Source organism: Gobio gobio (assembly GCF_949357685.1).
Source record: "Gobio gobio genome assembly, chromosome: 12".
NCBI lineage: Eukaryota > Metazoa > Chordata > Actinopteri > Cypriniformes > Gobionidae > Gobio > Gobio gobio.
In genome coordinates this window covers 56320670-56339383 of record NC_137105.1, presented here as the reverse complement: position 1 = coordinate 56339383, position 18714 = coordinate 56320670, and the positions used below count along the sequence as shown (strand labels likewise).

Below are 18714 nucleotides of genomic sequence, written 5' to 3'. Positions count from 1 at the left end.
TTTCTTAACTCTGGCCGGACCTTTCCACTTGGCAGATAATTTAGCCATTACACCTTCCTCAGCTCTAGATAGGGGATGAGCCCGTACCCAAACCACATCCCCTTCCTGGAAATGAGCTGGTTTTCGACGCTGGTCATAGTACTTCTTCTGTTTTGCCTGAGCTCGTTCCACATTACGCTTGACAATGTTAAGAAGCTCCCTTTGTTTGTCCAGTGTGGTATAGGCAGGGTGACTAGGATCGGGCGGTCTCTGAAACATGCGCTCCATTGGGCCTTTAAGTTTCCTTCCTAGTGCTACTTCCGCAGGAGTGAATCCAGTGCTTTCATGAAAGGCGGTATTGAGGGCAAACCTGAACAAAAACAAAACAATAAACAAAGGTAGAAAACATCAGTGACACCAGGGGCCTATACCATGAAGCCGGTTTAGCTGGCTAGCCAGATATGTTTAAGCTTAGTTTGTGCCAATCCTGGGTTTAAGGTACCATTAAAGTGGTTTGGCTTTTAGCTGTGTTCATCTCCATAGTAACTTACCCTCCACAGCTAACCTGCTCCAGGGCAGGTTATGTTCTGGATAAGAGATATCAAACTGAAATTGGACCAATCAGCTGTGAGCAAAGTGACACATATCTGATGCAATAAAGTCACTCCCCTTTTTCTTCTCCAAATTAAAGGTCACTACATAGCAAATGGCTATTAAAGACTTAAGCCTCTGGCTTTTAACAATGCTTATTTATAATAATAATAATTTTGAATTATTTAAAAATAATTTATGTAATTATTATACCCTTAATCAATTACACATGTATAATTTTAATAAATCAATCATTAATATGCATTTTGTTAATATTAAAATAAATAGCCTATATAAAAGGTCATACAAATAAGCTTTAAATTCAATAACTAAATCTATAAAAAATTACATGTGAGCATAAATGTTCAATTCTCTCTATATATCAACTAAACTAACTTCATAACTTTTACTTGCATTGATGCATAAGATTTTTCTTAAAGTTGTCCTCGACAGCTCTTTTCTTCTGTGTAAATTTGTTTCAATTCTTAATATTTTTCAATCATGTATATTCTGCAGAAGAGTGAAGTTAATCACACTGCTTCTCTCGTGAGAAGTGAATCTCAGTTTTACTGATCCACAGCATGTGATTGGCTGTTCACTGCTGATGTCACAGCTAAACTCCTAAACTCAGGATCAAAGCCTGAGTTGACAGAGAAAGTTGATGATCAGCATCATAGGACCAACAAAGCCTGAATAGATTGGTTTGGTTTTGTCAACTCAAAACTAATCCTGTAACCCTGAGTTTGTTAAACTACCATCATGGTACAGGCCCCAGGCATCAAACAGGAAAAGTTCAGTGTTTGGTGAATCTTGACTGGCAAAGCAAATGTCAACACTTAGCTGATGGTGAAGCTGACCAGGTTTGATAGTAGTGGAAATGTCCTTGCAAAAGTCCACTCTTTTAGATAACCCAGATCACTCAGAGATACTTCCAATGCTGAAGAAAGGAAAGGAGTCTTTCGGCCTTCTTTCCACCCGTACAATTCAAACCCTTGTTGCTCTCGTTAACCGTCCAAGCGTCGTGATCCATGCAACAAACACAAAGTAGACTTAGCTGACGCAATCATCAGCAACTGCTTTCCCCTCATGAAAGAAAGCACAGGAACAAAAAGGTCCATCTAAGTAGAAGACAGTCACAATTAGCCTGAATGGCTCCTTTCTCAACACACTCAAAATCATAATTATACATTACATACATGCTCTGGTTTAGATAACTGTTGAAAAATAAAACATAACTTACTGATTGACCAAAAAGGAAACACATTCCTCAATCATAGGACCTTGTAAAATCAGACGGAATAGCCCAGGAAAGCCATTGCTTCCTCTATCCACATGATGGTCTACTTCTTCAGGTATAGTACCTGGCTAAATACTCATCTATTAAGATGATTAGCGCCCCCTAATGGTGTGGGAAAATATAACCACTAAGGTAACAGAGTTAAAGCTGTTACAGGTGCCGCAAGGATCCGTGCTAGGCCCTCTGCTATTCTCAATATATATGCTGCCACTTGGTAATATTATAAGAAAACATGGAATTAATTTCCACTGTTATGCTGATGACACTCAATTATATATTTCATCACGACCGGATGAAAACGCTAAATTATCTAAACTGACAGCGTGTGTTGAAGATATTAAATACTGGATGACGTGAAATTTTCTGCTATTAAATTCAGATAAAACGGAGGTGTTATTTATTGGTCCAAAAAACTGCCCACAAAACCTCTCGCAATACAATTTTACCTTGGAAGGATGTCCTGTCACTTTATCCACTACAGTAAAAGACCTGGGTGTTATATTAGACCGCAACCTGACATTCGAAAATCATATTTCATATGTTACAAGAACGGAATTTTTCCATCTTAGAAACATTGCTAAGCTACGTAACATGCTATCTATTTCTGATGCAGAAAAGTTAGTTCATGCATTCATGACCTCGAGATTAGATTACTGTAATGCTTTATTAGCTGGTTGTCCTGCATCCTCAATAAACAAGCTACAGTTAGTCCAAAACGCAGCTGCTAGAGTTCTTACTAGGTCAAGAAAATATGATCATATAACACCAATTTTATCATCTCTACACTGGTTACCTGTGAAGTTCCGTATCAATTACAAAGTATTGCTACTGACCAATAAGGCCCTAAATGGTTTAGCTCCAGTGTATCTAACGGATCTTCTATCGCCCTACAATCCATCGCGCTCTTTAAGATCACTAAACTCGAGGCTTCTGGTCATTCCTAGGATATCTAAGTCCACTAAAGGAGGGAGGGCATTTTCACATTTAGCTCCGAAACTCTGGAATAGTCTTTCTGATATTGTTCGAGGTTCAGACTCGCTGTCCCAGTTTAAAACTAGATTAAAGACGCATCTCTTTAGCCAAGCATTCACATTATAATTATCTTTTTATACTACAGTTAAATCGGATCAAAAGCATTAATATAATATTCTGAACATCAGCTACGCTAATCATTTCCCATCTGCCTTTCTGTTGTTATCTCGGGACACTAGTCCCGAGGTAAATAGTTCATCAGCTCCAGTTTGTATCCAGCCTCTCATGGAGACTTCGGATGCCCAGACACCTGTGATGAGACGACTCCACGCCTGTGAAGAGACGACTCAACGCCAGCGTTGTTATGGCCTAAATTAATACACGATTGATTAACTTTTTCGAACATTATTCTTTAACATTGTCTTTCTAACATTTTTACTGTACATCTATGAAATGCACTTTCTGTAAAGCTGCTTTGAAACAATGTGTATTGTGAAAAGCGCTATACAAATAAATTTGAATTGAATTGAATTTAATTTAATTAGAGAAATATTTTTGTGGAACGAGGTTTCATGTTGCTATATTCAAATAAAATGTTTAAAATAAAAATGTTGCTATATTGAAATAAAGATTTTAAAAAGTAGGCCAAGTGTCACTAATTAAACTAATATATGTTCAGCGTAATTGTCTCTTATATGTCTCTTACATGAATTCATGCAAAAATTATGTTTTATAAATAAAGTTTGTGAGGAGCACATTCAAATGGTCTATATAATCAGTGTGAGAGAAGGTATATACACAGCCCAGAGCCGACTCACCGAGTTACCTCGACGGTTTTCAAATCCCTCTGCCCCCCCCCCGTTCCTTACTCACGGTCTGTAATGTGGGGCAGAACTCTGGGTTTGGGCTAAATTCTGAGCTTGGAGCCCACGATCCCCTTGGGGATTAGGCGCTTTGCCTAATATACTATTTTTTTCCACTTTGGGTGGATTGTGGCAACAACCAGTAGGATTGTTTAGTGATCTGGTCTTAGTGACTTAGGAGTCCTCTTGACTACTCCTAGCGTTTCATGGATTTAGGAGCTAGTTCTAGTGCTAAAATGCTTTGTGAAATACTCTTAGAACGAAAATTTAGGAGTCCTAAAATTAGGACTGACATGTAAATTATTTTTAAGAGTTTCTCCTAAATCGGCAAGTTAGGAGCTACTTTTAGCCGTAAGATGTTTTGTGAATATGGCCCCAGACCACTAACATGCAGAGTCCTTTGAGCACGAGTGGGGATCGTACCGCGGATCCGTTTGCCGAATTGGTCAAGGCAGTTCGTCAGTCACTCCTTCCATCAACATCATCTTCTTCAGCAGCTGCCTCTGCCGGTCCCATGGCCGACCAGCGACCTATTCTGGTGAGGTGGAGGATTGCAACGTGTTCATACTTCAATGCTCTCTATACTTTGATATGCAGCCGCATCTCTTCACAAACGATTGAGCCCGAGTGGCGTTTACGTTCTCTCTTGTCTCCGGCAGAGCATTGCTGTGGCAATTCATGATCTGCTTTTATCGTCATTGGATTGAGACCTTCATCTAGAAAACCATCGGTGTGTCACAACGCCTTACTGCTTATTCTCTGTATCCACCCGCTCTGCATCCTCTGCCCTCCGCAACACCTGTCGTACTTCCAGCACCCGAGTCAATGCATCTCACTCGTACCATCTCAACCTAGCGGGGCATCAGTGTAAATGATTGAATCATATATGCTTGTAGTGTGGGGGAGATGGACACGTTATCACCAAATGCTCATCTCGACCACCACGACCCGCGGTGAGTACCATCCAACTTCCTCCTAAAATCTCCTCTCACGAGAACAGTAGTGCATATCCTAAGACGTTATACCACTGTTTCAGCATAAGCCCTCATTGACTCCGGTTCAGCCAGGAACTTCACCTCTCACCACCTCCTTCAAAGGCTCCATCTTAAAAGAAAACGTTGTTCCCAAGAATTAAGCATCCACACCATCTTGGAAAAAAAGCAGGATCGTGGTCGTGTCAATCATGTCTCCCCCATCTGATGCTCTGCATCGGCTGTCTGAATTCCAAAGAAATCTTGTTTATGGTGCTGGAAGGATCGACCGCGGACATCATCCTGGGACGCCCTTGGATGCTGGAACATGAACCGAGGGTCAACTGGAACACCGGGAAGATTCTTCATGATTCTTCATACTGTCATCAGTTCACATCAATCATTCATAAACCACTTCATGATTCAATCAATCAGTCCTTTATTACATCTCATGATCAGTTTACAATATACATATTACAGCAATCTGATAATATATCAATATTATTACAGCCTTATTACAGATTCAGAGCAGTGTGTGTGTGTGTGTGTGTGTGTGTGTGTGTTTAATCTGACACAGAGACACTGAATCTTCATAAACCCTAAATCCAGCACAGAGGGGTTCAGTGAATGTGGTGTTGAGTGTGTGTAAGTGTGTGAGTGTGTGTGTGTCAGAGACGCTGTAGAAGGACAGAGTGCCGGCCGACACGTCCACACACACTCCTGCTCTCTGAGAGGATGAACTGATGTCAGGGATATCAGTCCAGTTATTATTGTGCCAGACAGAGAATCTGTTACCATAGCAGATCAGACTCCAGGATTTGTCATTGAATCCAAACACACAGTCTTCACTCCCTCCTTTCCTGCTGATTCCTTTATATGTCACTGATATAACAGCACATCCGCTCCATTCAGCCTCCCAGTAACAGCGTCCAGTCAGACTCTCTTCACACACAACCTGATGAACAACTCCATCAAATCTCTCTGGATGATCAGGATACGGCTGATCCTCTCTCACACACTTCACCTTCCTGTTCCCCTCAGACAGAACGAGACGAGTGTGTGCTGTGTTTGGATCCAGTGTGAGATCACAGGCATCTGAACACAAGAAGAGAGAAACATCTAGAACAACAGACACTAGACGAGTGTGTGTGTGTTTGTGTGTGTGTGTGTGTGTGTGTGAGTGTGTGTGTATGAGGGTTAAGCCCTCATGTTTGCCATGTGTCTTTGTATGATATTGATTGTGTAACCACTGATGGTGAGTTTCTGTTGTAAAGTCAAGTCAAGTCTAGTCTAGTCTGTTTTTGTATTGCCAAGTCAAGTCTTCTTTTTATGTTTTGAATTTTGATTTTGGAATAAACTGCACTTGGGTTCACAAACTTGCCTCTCCAGTGGATTCATGTTACACCTATTCCCTAATTCACAGTATCTGATCCTTTATTAAAGGTCCCGTTCTTCGTGTTTTTTTGAAGCTTTGATTGTGGTTACAGTGTGCAATATAACATGTGTTCATGTTTCGCGTGTAAAAAAAACACAGTATTTTTCACACAATTTACTGATCTGTGTACCGCTGTTCTCACTGTCCTAAAAACGGCTGGTGAGTTCCTGGTTCTATGAAGTCCCTCCTTCAGAAATACGTAACGAGTTCTGATTGTGCCAGCGGTTCCCGTGTTGTGATTTGACCGCAGCTTAGCGCACGTGCCAGCGGTTCCTGTGTTGTGATTCGACAGCAGCTTAGCGCACGTTGGAAAGGTGACGCCTCTTAACGGAGAGATGTATGCGTTCAATAATCTCTACAGCGTCCCTGGGAAAGCCAAACAAAGGTGATTTGACTCCTGGATGAAAATAACAGCGTCTCAACGACATGGCGACAAACACAGTCAAACGCAACACTTCCTTTTCTCCACGCGACCGTCCTCTTCTCCACGTGGGACAGCAACAAGACCACGCCCCTTTTTTCGCGTATTCTTGTGGGCGGAGGTTAGTCTGTTCTACGGTTGTACTGACGTAATTAAAGACGGAAGTACCAGGATTTAGTCCAAGCCCGCCGTTCGCTGTAGGCTTTGAAAGGGAACTTCTGTTAAATAAAATATCTCGCTTGGCATTGAACTTTGAGCTTTATAATTTTACAGGTATTATTTATGCTCTAACAGCAACATTACACACTAACTAAAGTTTGAACAATGGGATCACGAAGAACGGGACCTTTAACAAGACACCAGTTTTCATTTCATTAAGAGAACAAAATGTTTAAAACCAAATACGTTACATTAGGCTGCAGGTAAGAAACTTTGTTTGAAATATGTTTCCTTATGGTTTGGCTTTCCTTAGGGTCTATGTAACCTGTTCTGAAATGGGTCTATTATAATTTATATATTGTGATATATATATTATTATCGCAAGAGGCTGCAATGTATATCGCAAAATGGACTTTAGGCCATATCGCCCATCCCTAGTGCAATGTCTTATGCATGTGAGCTAGAACCGGCATGTTTATTGCTCTGTAGCGCGATCCGTTTAGTTCCACGAGTCTAAATTTTTCATCGAAATACATCTAAATAATAAACTAAATTAACCATTTAAACTAAATTACTGATCAAATTATTGATCTAAAGCCCACACTGTCACTGTATGATACTTGAAATTTTTCCAGAATGGCTATACAGCTGAATAAAATTATGCTGCATTATTTTCCTGTTTAACACTGTAAAGCTGCTCTGAAACAATCTACATTGTTAAAAGCGCTATATAAATAAAGTTGACTTGACTTGACGAGTCGAATCACAAGTTGAGGTTTGAAGTTGATTTCTCAATTCATCACCCCTTTAAAACGCAAGGTGCCTAGGGAGCATAAAGAGCACAAAATGCTCACAGCCAATAGAAAACTATTAAAAAAATTTGCAATTACATGATTCTTAATTGTGTGGAAGTATAACCTTAACTTTCTTGTAAAAGTATTCTCATTCTTGCATGTTGTACTGATGTTCCCTTTCGAAAGGGAACTCTCGCTGCGTCTAGCTGACGCTATGGGGGAACGCCCTCGGCGTGACTGGTGTCTGAAGCTACTATCGAATCACGGCAAAGTCTTTGACCGACGTCAGCCCATGACGTCATCAACGTGCGACCCGGAAGTATAAAAGGGCGCCGTGCCAACACATACACATCTTTTTCGTCTTCAGGGACTGTTTGTTTGAAGCGGTATCTGCAGATCTGGTAAAGTATTACTAAAACTAGGAAAAGGATGAAACGCACAGAGAAGAGGCAGAGCTTTAGAAAGTGTGTTGACCCGTGTCAGAGATTTCTGACACCGGGAGACACACATTCTCTGTGCGTTTATTGCCTGGGCGAAGAGCATGCACAGGCAGTTCTCGAGGGAGCTGCCTGTGCAAACTGTGAGCATTTTCCAGTTAGAACGCTCCGTTCTCGTCTGGCCCTCTTCTCGAGGGAAGAGGGTGCAACATCTGGGGCTGCTGATGTGAGTTCCGCTCGCGCTGAGGCGGAGCGGCGGCGCACTTCATGGGGTTCCCAGATGGAGCTCGCTGATCGTCTGGAGAGAGGTGTGGTACTCTCGGACGATCAAACGGCTGACGAGAGCGACCTGCAGGTCGATGTGGAGAACGATGGTTCTCCGCCGAGACCTGCAGCGGGTGCTCTTCGGGACGGGCAGGAGATGGCTGAGGAGGATGATGAGAGCGACCAGGACCTGCCTGGACCCTCTCAGCCACCCTGTCCCGCGTATGCCGAGTTGCTGGATGCTATGGAGCGCGCCACGGACAGGCTGAGGCTGCCCTGGCGGCGCGCTGGGGGAGAGGTCGCTCGTGGACGGCTCGACGATCGATTTCTCCCCGGTCATACACCAGCACCTCAGATGAGCCTTCCATTCCTACCGGACCTCCATACTGAGGTCCAGGCGGCATGGAAGAACCCGTTCTCTGCCCGCATTCACCGACATCAGCGGGCAAGCTTTGCTGATGTCGAGGGAGTGGGTAAGCACGGGTATGTGTCGATGCCTCCCATAGACGAGACGTTTGCGAACTATCTCGTCTCTGGGCAGGTGTCGACACTGAGAGCTCCATCTCTGCCATCCAAACCGCTGAAAACTACCTCGCGGTTGAATGGCAGGGCATACGCGGCAGCAGGTCAGGCTGGTGCGACCCTGCACACGATGGCGGTGTTGCAGGCGTACCAGGCGGACCTGCTGGAGGATCTCGACCAGGGGGCCGGGCTGTCCCCTGAGGCGGTTGCTGAGCTGCGCCGCACCACAGATCTGTCTCTCCGGGCCACCAAGCAGACTGCTGCTGCTATCGGCCGCTCTATGGCGGCTATGGTGGTTACGGAGAGGCATCTGTGGTTGGGCCTGGCTGATATCGGGGAGAAAGAAAAGGGTTTTCTCCTCGATTCACCGGTTTCGCCTACTGAGCTTTTCGGCACCTCCGTGGAGGCGGTGGTTGGAAAGTTCAGGGAGGCGAAGGCGCGCTCAGCGGCATTTAAAACATGCATACCGCTGAGATCCGCGCCCCCACCCAGGCAGGCGGGACCTGGTCCTTCACGGTCTGAGGACCGTAGGCAGGACCAGAGGGCTAGCGTCTCCTCTCGTGCCCCCCCTCCTTGGAGGAGCAGGGCACAGAGGAGACGGGACTCCCGCGGGGGGAAAAAGGATTTAAGGGAGGTGATCCAGGACAAACGTTCCCAACGAAGGCGTTGGTAATGGGTCACTTCCCTTGAGGGCGGTTACATCATAGCCCTCTCCTTTTTCCTTTCTATGTCTTTTTATGACTTTTTACCCAGGCGCTTCTTACATCAGGCCTGAGGCGGGCCTATGATGAGTAGTACTATGTTCTGATGGCCCGCCCGGAAAGTGAGAACGCCCCTTTCAGGCATTCATGGGCGTTAGAACATGGTGGTGAGAACTGCACAATGAGTCTTCGCTCAGCATGCCGCAGGTGAGAGTGGTCTTTTTTGTATGTTATACTAAAAATATGTATTTCTTACAGACCCCAGGTTCCTGTATAGAGTTGGGTATTCATCAGAGAGAACTGTCTTTCCCCTGCTTAGTTAGGCTTCAACACAGCACCATTATCTGGGCTATGTGTGTGAGCGTGTGTTGGCTTTCCCTGGTTGGTCAAGATGGCGCCAGATAGGCCACCGCTTATGGTTTTCAGAAGATGGGCCTCCTCTCATTTGAGAGTATTGTTAGGCCGCCGCTCTTTTCTTTGAAATGGTTGCGGATTACTAGGCGGTAGCACACTTTTCTGTTAGAATGTAGTGGTTGTCTACCGCCTAGGGTTATTATGTGTCTTCGGTCCCCTAAGCCACTGCAGGTTGGATTAGTTTGTCTCTGTTACGACTGAGCGCTACGGCGTCAGTTGGTATGTGGGTAAAGGAGGCGCGTTGCTGAGGCACCGTCACCTTTTGTGTTGTACTTAGATCAGAGGCCTCCTCTCATTGAGAGTCGTTGGGTTTAATAGCAGTCAGTTTGTTTGTCTGGCAGTTATTTCTCGTTTTTGCGAAACTCGTACAGCTTGTAGGCTTCTACAAGCCTCCCTGGAACGGGTCCCCATTGTAATGGGTAGCTATCATGTGTTAGGCCTCAGCAGGCCTCCATGAAAACGAGCCGTTGGGTCTAATATTACTACAACCCACATTTTTCAAATATGGCTGTCCCAGTTAGCAGGAAGGATTGCACCGTTCTCAAGAATAACGGTGATAGTGGTAGGCCTTATCAGGCCTCTAGTAAGGCAGGTGACAATGCTTAAGCATCAAGGTACTACTAGCCTAGCTGGCTATCAGGTTAAATAGGGGTGAATACGCTCTCCTGAAGGTCGGCTGTCAATTGTAGGCCTCAGTAGGCCTCTTGAACAAGGCGCATTATCAGTTGGAAGGCCTCAAACAGGCCTCACTGGAGGTATGTACCGATGTGCGCATCAGGACAGCTAGCCTGGAGGCTATCAGGTTGTAGGCCTCATCAGGCCTCCCCGAAGGCCCGCTGGTAGGTGTAAGGCCTTACTAGGCCTCCTTGAGGGTGAGCTCTCAGGTTGTGATCACTACCAGAAGCAGGTTGTAGGCTTCATCAGGCCTCCCTGAAAGGCCTGCTGTTAACTCTAAGACCTTACTAGGCTTTCCTGAGGGTGAGTTCCCGGATTGTGGTCACTCTCAGAGGCAGGTTGTAGGCCTCATCAGGCCTCCCTGAGAGCCTGCTGTTAATTCTAGGCCTTAATAGGCCTCCCTGACTCGAACAAGGTAGTAGGCCCCATCAGGCCTCCCTAAGGTGTTCCTGGGGTCCAGTCATCTGAAAACAGTTAGCACGCAATGCATACAGGTAGCAGGCCTCTCCAGGCCTCCCTGAAGGCTGCTTATCAGGTAGTAGGCCTTAATAGGCCTCCCTTGAGGGCGAGTTCCTTAATCAGGATGCTCGAAAAGCCTGCGTAGCTTGACTGTCGAGTCCCAGATGGTGGTCACTCGAACGAGGTAGTAGGCCCCATCAGGCCTCCCTGAGGTGTTCCTGGGACCCAGTCATTGGGCACGTATTGCAATCAGGTAGTAGGCCTCTCCAGGCCTCCCCAAAGGCTGGTTATCAGGTAGTAGGCCTTAATAGGCCTCCCTTGAGGACGGGTTCCTTAAACAGGATGCCCGACTAGCCTGCGTAGCTTGACTGTCAAGTAGTAGGCCTCCATTAGGCCTCCTTGAAAAAACAAGGGTAACCTCAGCAGGCGGTATTGCTGTCAGGTAGTAGGCCTCACTAAGGCCTCCCTGAGGACGGAGTCCCGAGCCTGGATGCTTGGGTTTCCAGCATGGCTTGCGGTTAGGTAGTAGGCCTCTATAGGCCTCCCTGGAATACCCGCTATCAAGTAGTAGGCCCACAGGGCCTCCTTGAAGTTGAAGTTCCTGAGCTAGGCACTTTGATTACCAGTTCTCTGTGAGAACTTGTGGTAGTTGGGCCTACAGCTGGAGGTTACTCGCCAGGCAGGCTCAGCTGCTCCCCTCAATGAGGGTCGTCTATGAGTGCTCAGCCGCCTGAGCCTGGTCAGACGGTCGTAGGCCTCTCATGAGGCCTCCCTGTTAGATCAGTCATTAAGGCCCTTTCGGCCTCCCTACTGCTTTGAAACACAAGCACCTGGTAGATCCTTGATTTGAGCAGGCAGACTCCCCTCGATAGCAAGGGTTGAAAAGCACTACGCTGAGTGTTGCTCTCTTGGATAACCCGTCTCTGAGTTCCGGGCTAAGTAAGACTGCCTGTGTTTCAGTCCCTTAGCTTGGACGCCCCTTGGGCACCATCCAGAGGCTCTGTTTGAACAGACAGGGTTGGCTAAACCGAAGTGTCCATAACACTTAGGGCACCAGGTCAGGCCTCCCTGGTGGCACTCGGGAGAACATTTCCCGAGTAGTGACTGGCTGGGGTTCCTTCGGGTCCCCTAGCCACATTCCCTTGAAGGGACCCCTTCTTTGGAAGTAGTGGTCCCGGGCCTTCGAGCTGTCTAGATGGAACTCCACGCAGTGCGTTAGGGTTCCGTTTAGTTGTATAGCTTGGGCTATGACCGTAGGGAGTGCTGTCACTGTCAGCCCAGGACCTGAGGGGGAATCGCTCAGGTTTTTCTATGAATTACTTGAGTTGACAGTTGTCACTGCCAATGGCAGACACTCCCCTCAGCATGGCGGCGTTGGTATATCGTTCCCCATAGCGTCAGCTAGACGCAGCGAGAGTTCCCTTTCGAAAGGGAACGTCTAAGGTTACGTATGTAACCTCTGTTCCCTGAGAACAGGGAACGAGCGCTGCGTCGCGTTGCCATGCTTCAGGGCCTATCTGCCATACAGTCCCTTCAGACGAGAAGATGTGTATGTGTTGGCACGGCGCCCTTTTATACTTCCGGGTCGCACGTTGATGACGTCATGGGCTGACGTCGGTCAAAGACTTTGCCGTGATTCGATAGTAGCTTCAGACACCAGTCACGCCGAGGGCGTTCCCCCATAGCGTCAGCTAGACGCAGCGCTCGTTCCCTGTTCTCAGGGAACAGAGGTTACATACGTAACCTTAGACGTTACTGTAACATTTAAACAACATTCAATTAATAACAAGAAAACCAGACATTTTAACATTATATAAACATTTCAAATCAAAGTTCCCACAACGTTTTGAAAATGGGCTCATTTTGTTAGCTGGGCTCCATTGTGAGGACATTTGGTAGTAAAACCAGAGATCATTGTGGGGACCAGCCAGTGGTTCAAATGAGAAAAATGTATAAATTATGCTTATTTAAAATTGTAAAAATGGAGAAAGTTTTCTGTGAAGGGTAGGTTTAGGGCTATGGGCTTAGGGGACAGAAAATATGTTACATCAGTATAAAAACAATAGAAGTATATGGCAAGTCCCCACGAACATACAAAAATCCAACATGTGTGTGTGTGTGTTTGTTTGTAGACATACACTTTCGTGGTCCTGCTGTGATCCTTATCTCCCCTCCATGATCAACACTATAAACACACAAACACACATTAATGTAAATATACATCATGCACACATGCGTTCTATATGTCAGTATCAGTGTTTGACACACTTGAGTATCTGTAGTGAGCATTTCGGATCCTCCAGTTTGTCAGAGAGCAGCTTGACTCCTGAATCTCCTGGGTGATTGTAGCTCAGATCCAGCTCTCTCAGGTGCGAGGGGTTTGAACTCAGAGCTGAAGACACAAAACCACAGCCGTCCTCTGTCACCATACAGCCAGACAACCTACAGATGGATCAAAACAGCCTCGTCATCTATCTAGTTCTCTTTATATGTCTCACCAAAAACATTTTCATATTTTACTTATTAACACATTAAAACACACTGGATTTTCAAACATCAGCAATAATGCTACTCAATTAAATATATCAGTAGTAATTCAATAAACACACTTAAAAAATGTAATAATTCATGCAGTCCTCCAGAAATTCACATTTACATTTCTGTGCATGATGAAATTTCTCTGTTTAACTGTGATATTTCATTGGCTGAAGTTTTAAACATGCTTTAATTAATTTACTGTGTGTGCTAATGTGTGAGTGTGTGTTTGTGAGTGCATGTTTCTCGTGCGCATGCGCGGGTTGTGAGCGCGTTGTTTGTGTTTGAGCTCCGTCAAATTGATTCATAATCCTTGATTTTCTCCTTAATACTCGCTTACAAAAGAATACTTTCTATTATTTACAGCGTGTGAACATATCTCCGATACGATTCTCTATAAAAAACAATCGGATTGCTTTGATATCGCTACTTATATCCGAACTGCCGCTACTAGCCGTAGCCCGCTAGCCTTGCACGCGTGGTAACTTGTTTAACGTTACACCCGGTAAACACTGATAGCTACAATTCGCCATCGTAGCACTTCTGCTACAATGGCGAATAACTCGGATATGTGTCTAATGTTACCTTTGAGTGCAGGCGAGGACACGTTCGAGCTGCATTCGGTGCAGTTGGAGTTGCAGTCGTTGGAGAGGCAGATTCGCGGCCTTCTAGACAGACAAGCTGTGCTGAGAGAGCGGCGAACGGCGCTTGAAACATCACGCGCCGATGCGCACAAGTCAGTGGATACTAACATTTTGACTCCGACCTCATCTACTCCGCGTGTTTCTCTGCACAGGACCCAAGCACCCAGGACGCGATCATCATCCCTGGCTTCGTTCACTCCGGCACCGACACAGCGCCATGGACCCTGGGTGTTTCCACAGCGGAAGACGCGAGCCAGGACCAGAGCGAGGACCTCTCCGCCCCTCCCGGTCTTCGAGATCTCCACCCGGAACCGCTTCTCCCCTCTTCGCGAGACGGAACGCGACGCTGTGGTCATCGGTACTTCCATCGTCCGGCATGTCCACGCTACCTCAGGTAAAGGCAAGGTTATCACTCACTGCTTTCCTGGTGCTCGAGTTCTCGATGTCGCTGCGCAGGTTCCCGAGATCCTGAACGGTGACGAGCGTATCGGAGCTGTCGTGCTGCACGCGGGAACGAACGACACCAGGCTGCGGCAGACGGAGGTTCTGAAGAAGGACTACAGGAGCCTGATCGAGACGGTGCGCAGAACATCGCCTGAAGCAACGATCATCGTGTCTGGACCGCTTCCCACGTACCGACTAGGACATGAAAAGTTCAGTAGATTATTTGCTCTAAATGAATGGTTAATGTCATGGTGTAATGAACAGAAGCTGCTCTTTGTAAATAATTGGAATCTGTTTTGGGAGCGACCTAGGCTCTTCCGTCCTGATGGCCTTCACCCCAGCAGAATCGGAGCGGCTCTTCTGTCGGACAACATCTCCAGAGCGCTGCACACCGCCATCATATGACTAGTAAGTCAAAGTCCAAATAACAGTATTTGCTGTCCTAACTTAATTGACATAAGTACCAATGTAGAACATTATATAGAAACTGTGTCTATTCCTCGTTTAGTGAGGTCAAACATTAAATCTACTGTAGGATCTAGGAAAAATCTAATTGTGATTAAACCAGAAAATCGCAATATTAGTGAACAAAACCAATTTTGTACTAACTTAATTGACATAAGTACCAATGTAGAACATTATATAGAAACTGTGTCTATTCCTCGTTTAGTGAGGTCAAACATTAAATCTACTGTAGGATCTAGGAAAAATCTAATTGTGATTAAACCAGAAAATCGCAATATTAGTGAACAAAAACAATTTCTAAAACTAGGTCTTCTAAACATTAGATCGCTCACACCTAAGGCGGTTATTGTAAATGAAATGGTCACAGATAATAGTTTCGATGTACTTTGCCTTACTGAAACCTGGCTTAAGCCAAATGATTATTTCGGTCTTAATGAGTCTACTCCGCCAGGATACGGTTATAAGCATGAGCCCCGTCTGATTGGTCGTGGCGGCGGTGTTGCAACAATCTATAGAGATATTCTAAATGTTACCCAGAAAACAGGTCACAGGTTTAATTCATTTGAAGTACTAGTGCTAAATGTTACGCTATTAGATGTAAGAAAGAAATCTGTATTATCTCTAGCCTTAGCTACTGTATATAGACCTCCAGGGCCCTATGCTGATTTCCTAAAAGAGTTTGCAGACTTTCTCTCAGATCTATTGGTCAACGTCGATAAAGCATTAATTGTTGGAGATTTTAACATACACGTAGATAACACAAATGACGCGTTAGGGGCTGCGTTTACAGATCTATTAAACTCCTTTGGGGTTAAGCAAAACGTCACTGGTCCCACTCATCGTCTTAATCACACACTAGATTTAATTATATCACATGGAACCAACCCAACCGATATAGATATTATACCACAAAGTGATGATGTCACTGACCATTACATGGTAACTTGCATACTGCCTACTGCTGAAATCTGTCATGTTGCGCCACGTTATCGGCCAGGCAGAACAATCCTTCCAACCACTATAGATAGATTCTCAAATAGCTTACCGGATCTGTCTCAGCTGCTAAGTGAACCCAAACAAACAGATGAACTAGAGGAAATGACTAGCAGTATGAGCACCATTTTCTCTAGTACATTAGAAATTGTAGCACCAATTAGATTGAAAAAGGTTAGAGAGAAAAATAAAGCACCATGGTACAACAGTGCTACACATGTTATCAAGAGAGAAACTCGTAACTTAGAGCGTAAATGGAAACAAACTAATTTAGAGGTCTTTAGAATCGCATGGAAAGAAAGTATGTCACGTTATAAAAAGGCCCTAAAAGCAGCCAGAGCTGAGCATCTCCGCAAACTAATAGAAAATAACCAAAATAATCCAAGGTTTTTATTTAACACTGTGGCTAGACTAACAAATAAGCAAGCATCGCCTGAGCAAAATATTCCGTCACAGTTTAGTAGTAATGATTTTATGAACTTCTTCGCTGACAAAATAGAAAGCATCAGAAACAAAATTGTAAATGTACAATCTTTAATGATGTCTTATGATTCAACCGCAATTATCGCCCCTCAAGAATTACTATACCGCTTTACAACTATAGGACAGGAAGAGCTAAATAAACTTATCATTGCATCTAAACCAACAACATGTTTATTAGATCCAATACCCACTAAACTACTGAAAGAGTTGTTACCTGTAGTGGAAGAGCCTCTTCTCAATATTATTAACTCGTCTTTATCTTTAGGTCATGTTCCAAGAATATTCAAGTTGGCAGTCATAAAACCTCTCATTAAGAAGCCACAATTAGATCATAATAACCTAGCAAATTACAGACCAATCTCAAATCTTCCATTTATGTCTAAAATACTAGAAAAAGTTGTGTCCGCTCAATTGTCCTCTTTCTTGCAAGAAAATTATATCTATGAAAAATTTCAATCAGGATTCAGGCAGCATCACAGCACAGAAACCGCACTCGTTAAAATCACAAATGATTTACTTCTAGCTTCTGATCAAGGCTGTATCTCAATACTAGTTCTACTCGATCTTAGTGCTGCGTTCGATACTATAGATCATAAAATACTATTAGATCGACTTCAAAATTACACTGGTGTTCAGGGACAGGCATTAAACTGGTTTAGATCGTATTTATCAGACCGCTACCATTTTGTCTGTCTAAATGGGGAAAAATCAAAGATAACATCAGTAGACTATGGGGTGCCGCAAGGATCCGTGCTAGGCCCTCTGCTATTCTCAATATATATGCTGCCACTTGGTAATATTATAAGAAAACATGGAATTAATTTCCACTGTTATGCTGATGACACTCAATTATATATTTCATCACGACCAGATGAAAACGCTAAATTATCTAAACTGACAGCGTGTGTTGATGATATTAAACACTGGATGACATGTAATTTTCTGCTATTAAATTCAGATAAAACGGAGGTATTACTTATTGGTCCAAAAAACTGCCCACAAAACCTCTCACAATACAACTTTAACTTGGAAGGATGTCCTGTCGCTTTATCCACTACAGTAAGAGACCTGGGTGTTATATTAGACCGCAACTTGTCTTTCGAAAGTCATATTTCATATGTTACAAGAACGGCATTTTTCCACCTTAGAAACATTGCCAAGCTACGTAACATGCTATCTATTTCTGATGCAGAAAAGTTAGTTCATGCATTCATGACCTCGAGACTAGATTACTGTAATGCTTTATTAGCTGGTTGTCCTGCATCATCGATAAACAAGCTACAGTTAGTCCAAAACGCAGCTGCTAGAGTTCTTACTAGGTCAAGAAAATATGATCATATAACACCAATTTTATCATCTCTACACTGGTTACCTATTAAGTTCCGTATCAATTACAAAGTATTGCTACTGACCTATAAAGCCCTAAATGGTTTAGCTCTAGTGTATTTAACTGATCTTTTATCGCCCTACAATCCATCGCGCTCTTTAAGATCACTAAACTCGAGGCTTCTGGTCATTCCTAGGATATCTAAGTCCACTAAAGGAGGGAGGGCATTTTCACATTTAGCTCCTAAACTCTGGAATAGTCTTCCGGATATTGTTCGAGGTTCAGACTCGCTGTCCCAGTTTAAAACTAGATTAAAGACGCATCTCTTTAGCCAAGCATTCACATTATAAATAAGTTTTATACTACAGTTAAATCGCACCAACAGCATTAATATTCTGAACAGCAGCTATGCTAATTATTTCCCATCTGCTTTTCTGTTGTTATCTCGGGACACTAGTCCCGAGGTAACTAGTTCATCAGCTCCAGTTTGTATCCAGCCTCTCATGGAGACTTCAGATGCCCCTGTGATGAGACGACTCGACGCCTGTGAAGAGACGACTCAACGCCAGCGTTGTTATGGCCTAAAATAATACATGATTGATTAACTTATCCTAACATTTTTCTTTAACATTCTATTTCTCACATTTTTCAATGTACATTTATGAAATGCACTTTCTGTGAAGCTGCTTTGAAACAATGTGTATTGTGAAAAGCGCTATACAAATAAATTTGAATTGAATTGAATTGAATGTGTACGTGAATTTGTGTGTGAGCGTATGTCGCCCAGTCCGCTCCCCAGCCTGGTTAAACACCAGGCTGGAGGCAGACAACCCAGAGATGGGTCCCAGTTCTTTCCAGGGGATGGTAGC

The 18714-nt window shown here is 44.2% G+C and overlaps 1 protein-coding gene across 1 annotated transcript in view; it reads right to left on the bottom strand.

Annotated features, from left to right (window-relative positions):
- Positions 1 to 5095: 5095 nt before the first annotated feature.
- Positions 5096 to 18714, bottom strand: part of LOC307135115 (uncharacterized protein) — a 75092-nt gene continuing 61473 nt past the window's right edge. The window contains exons 8-10 of the mRNA XM_079831303.1: positions 13223 to 13396; positions 13093 to 13139; positions 5096 to 5768 (exon numbers count right to left, since the gene is read on the bottom strand). Of these exons, the coding sequence (XP_079687429.1) occupies positions 5197 to 5768; positions 13093 to 13139; positions 13223 to 13396 (793 nt within the window). The 3' untranslated portion in view covers positions 5096 to 5196. The remainder of the gene's footprint in view (positions 5769 to 13092; positions 13140 to 13222; positions 13397 to 18714) is intronic.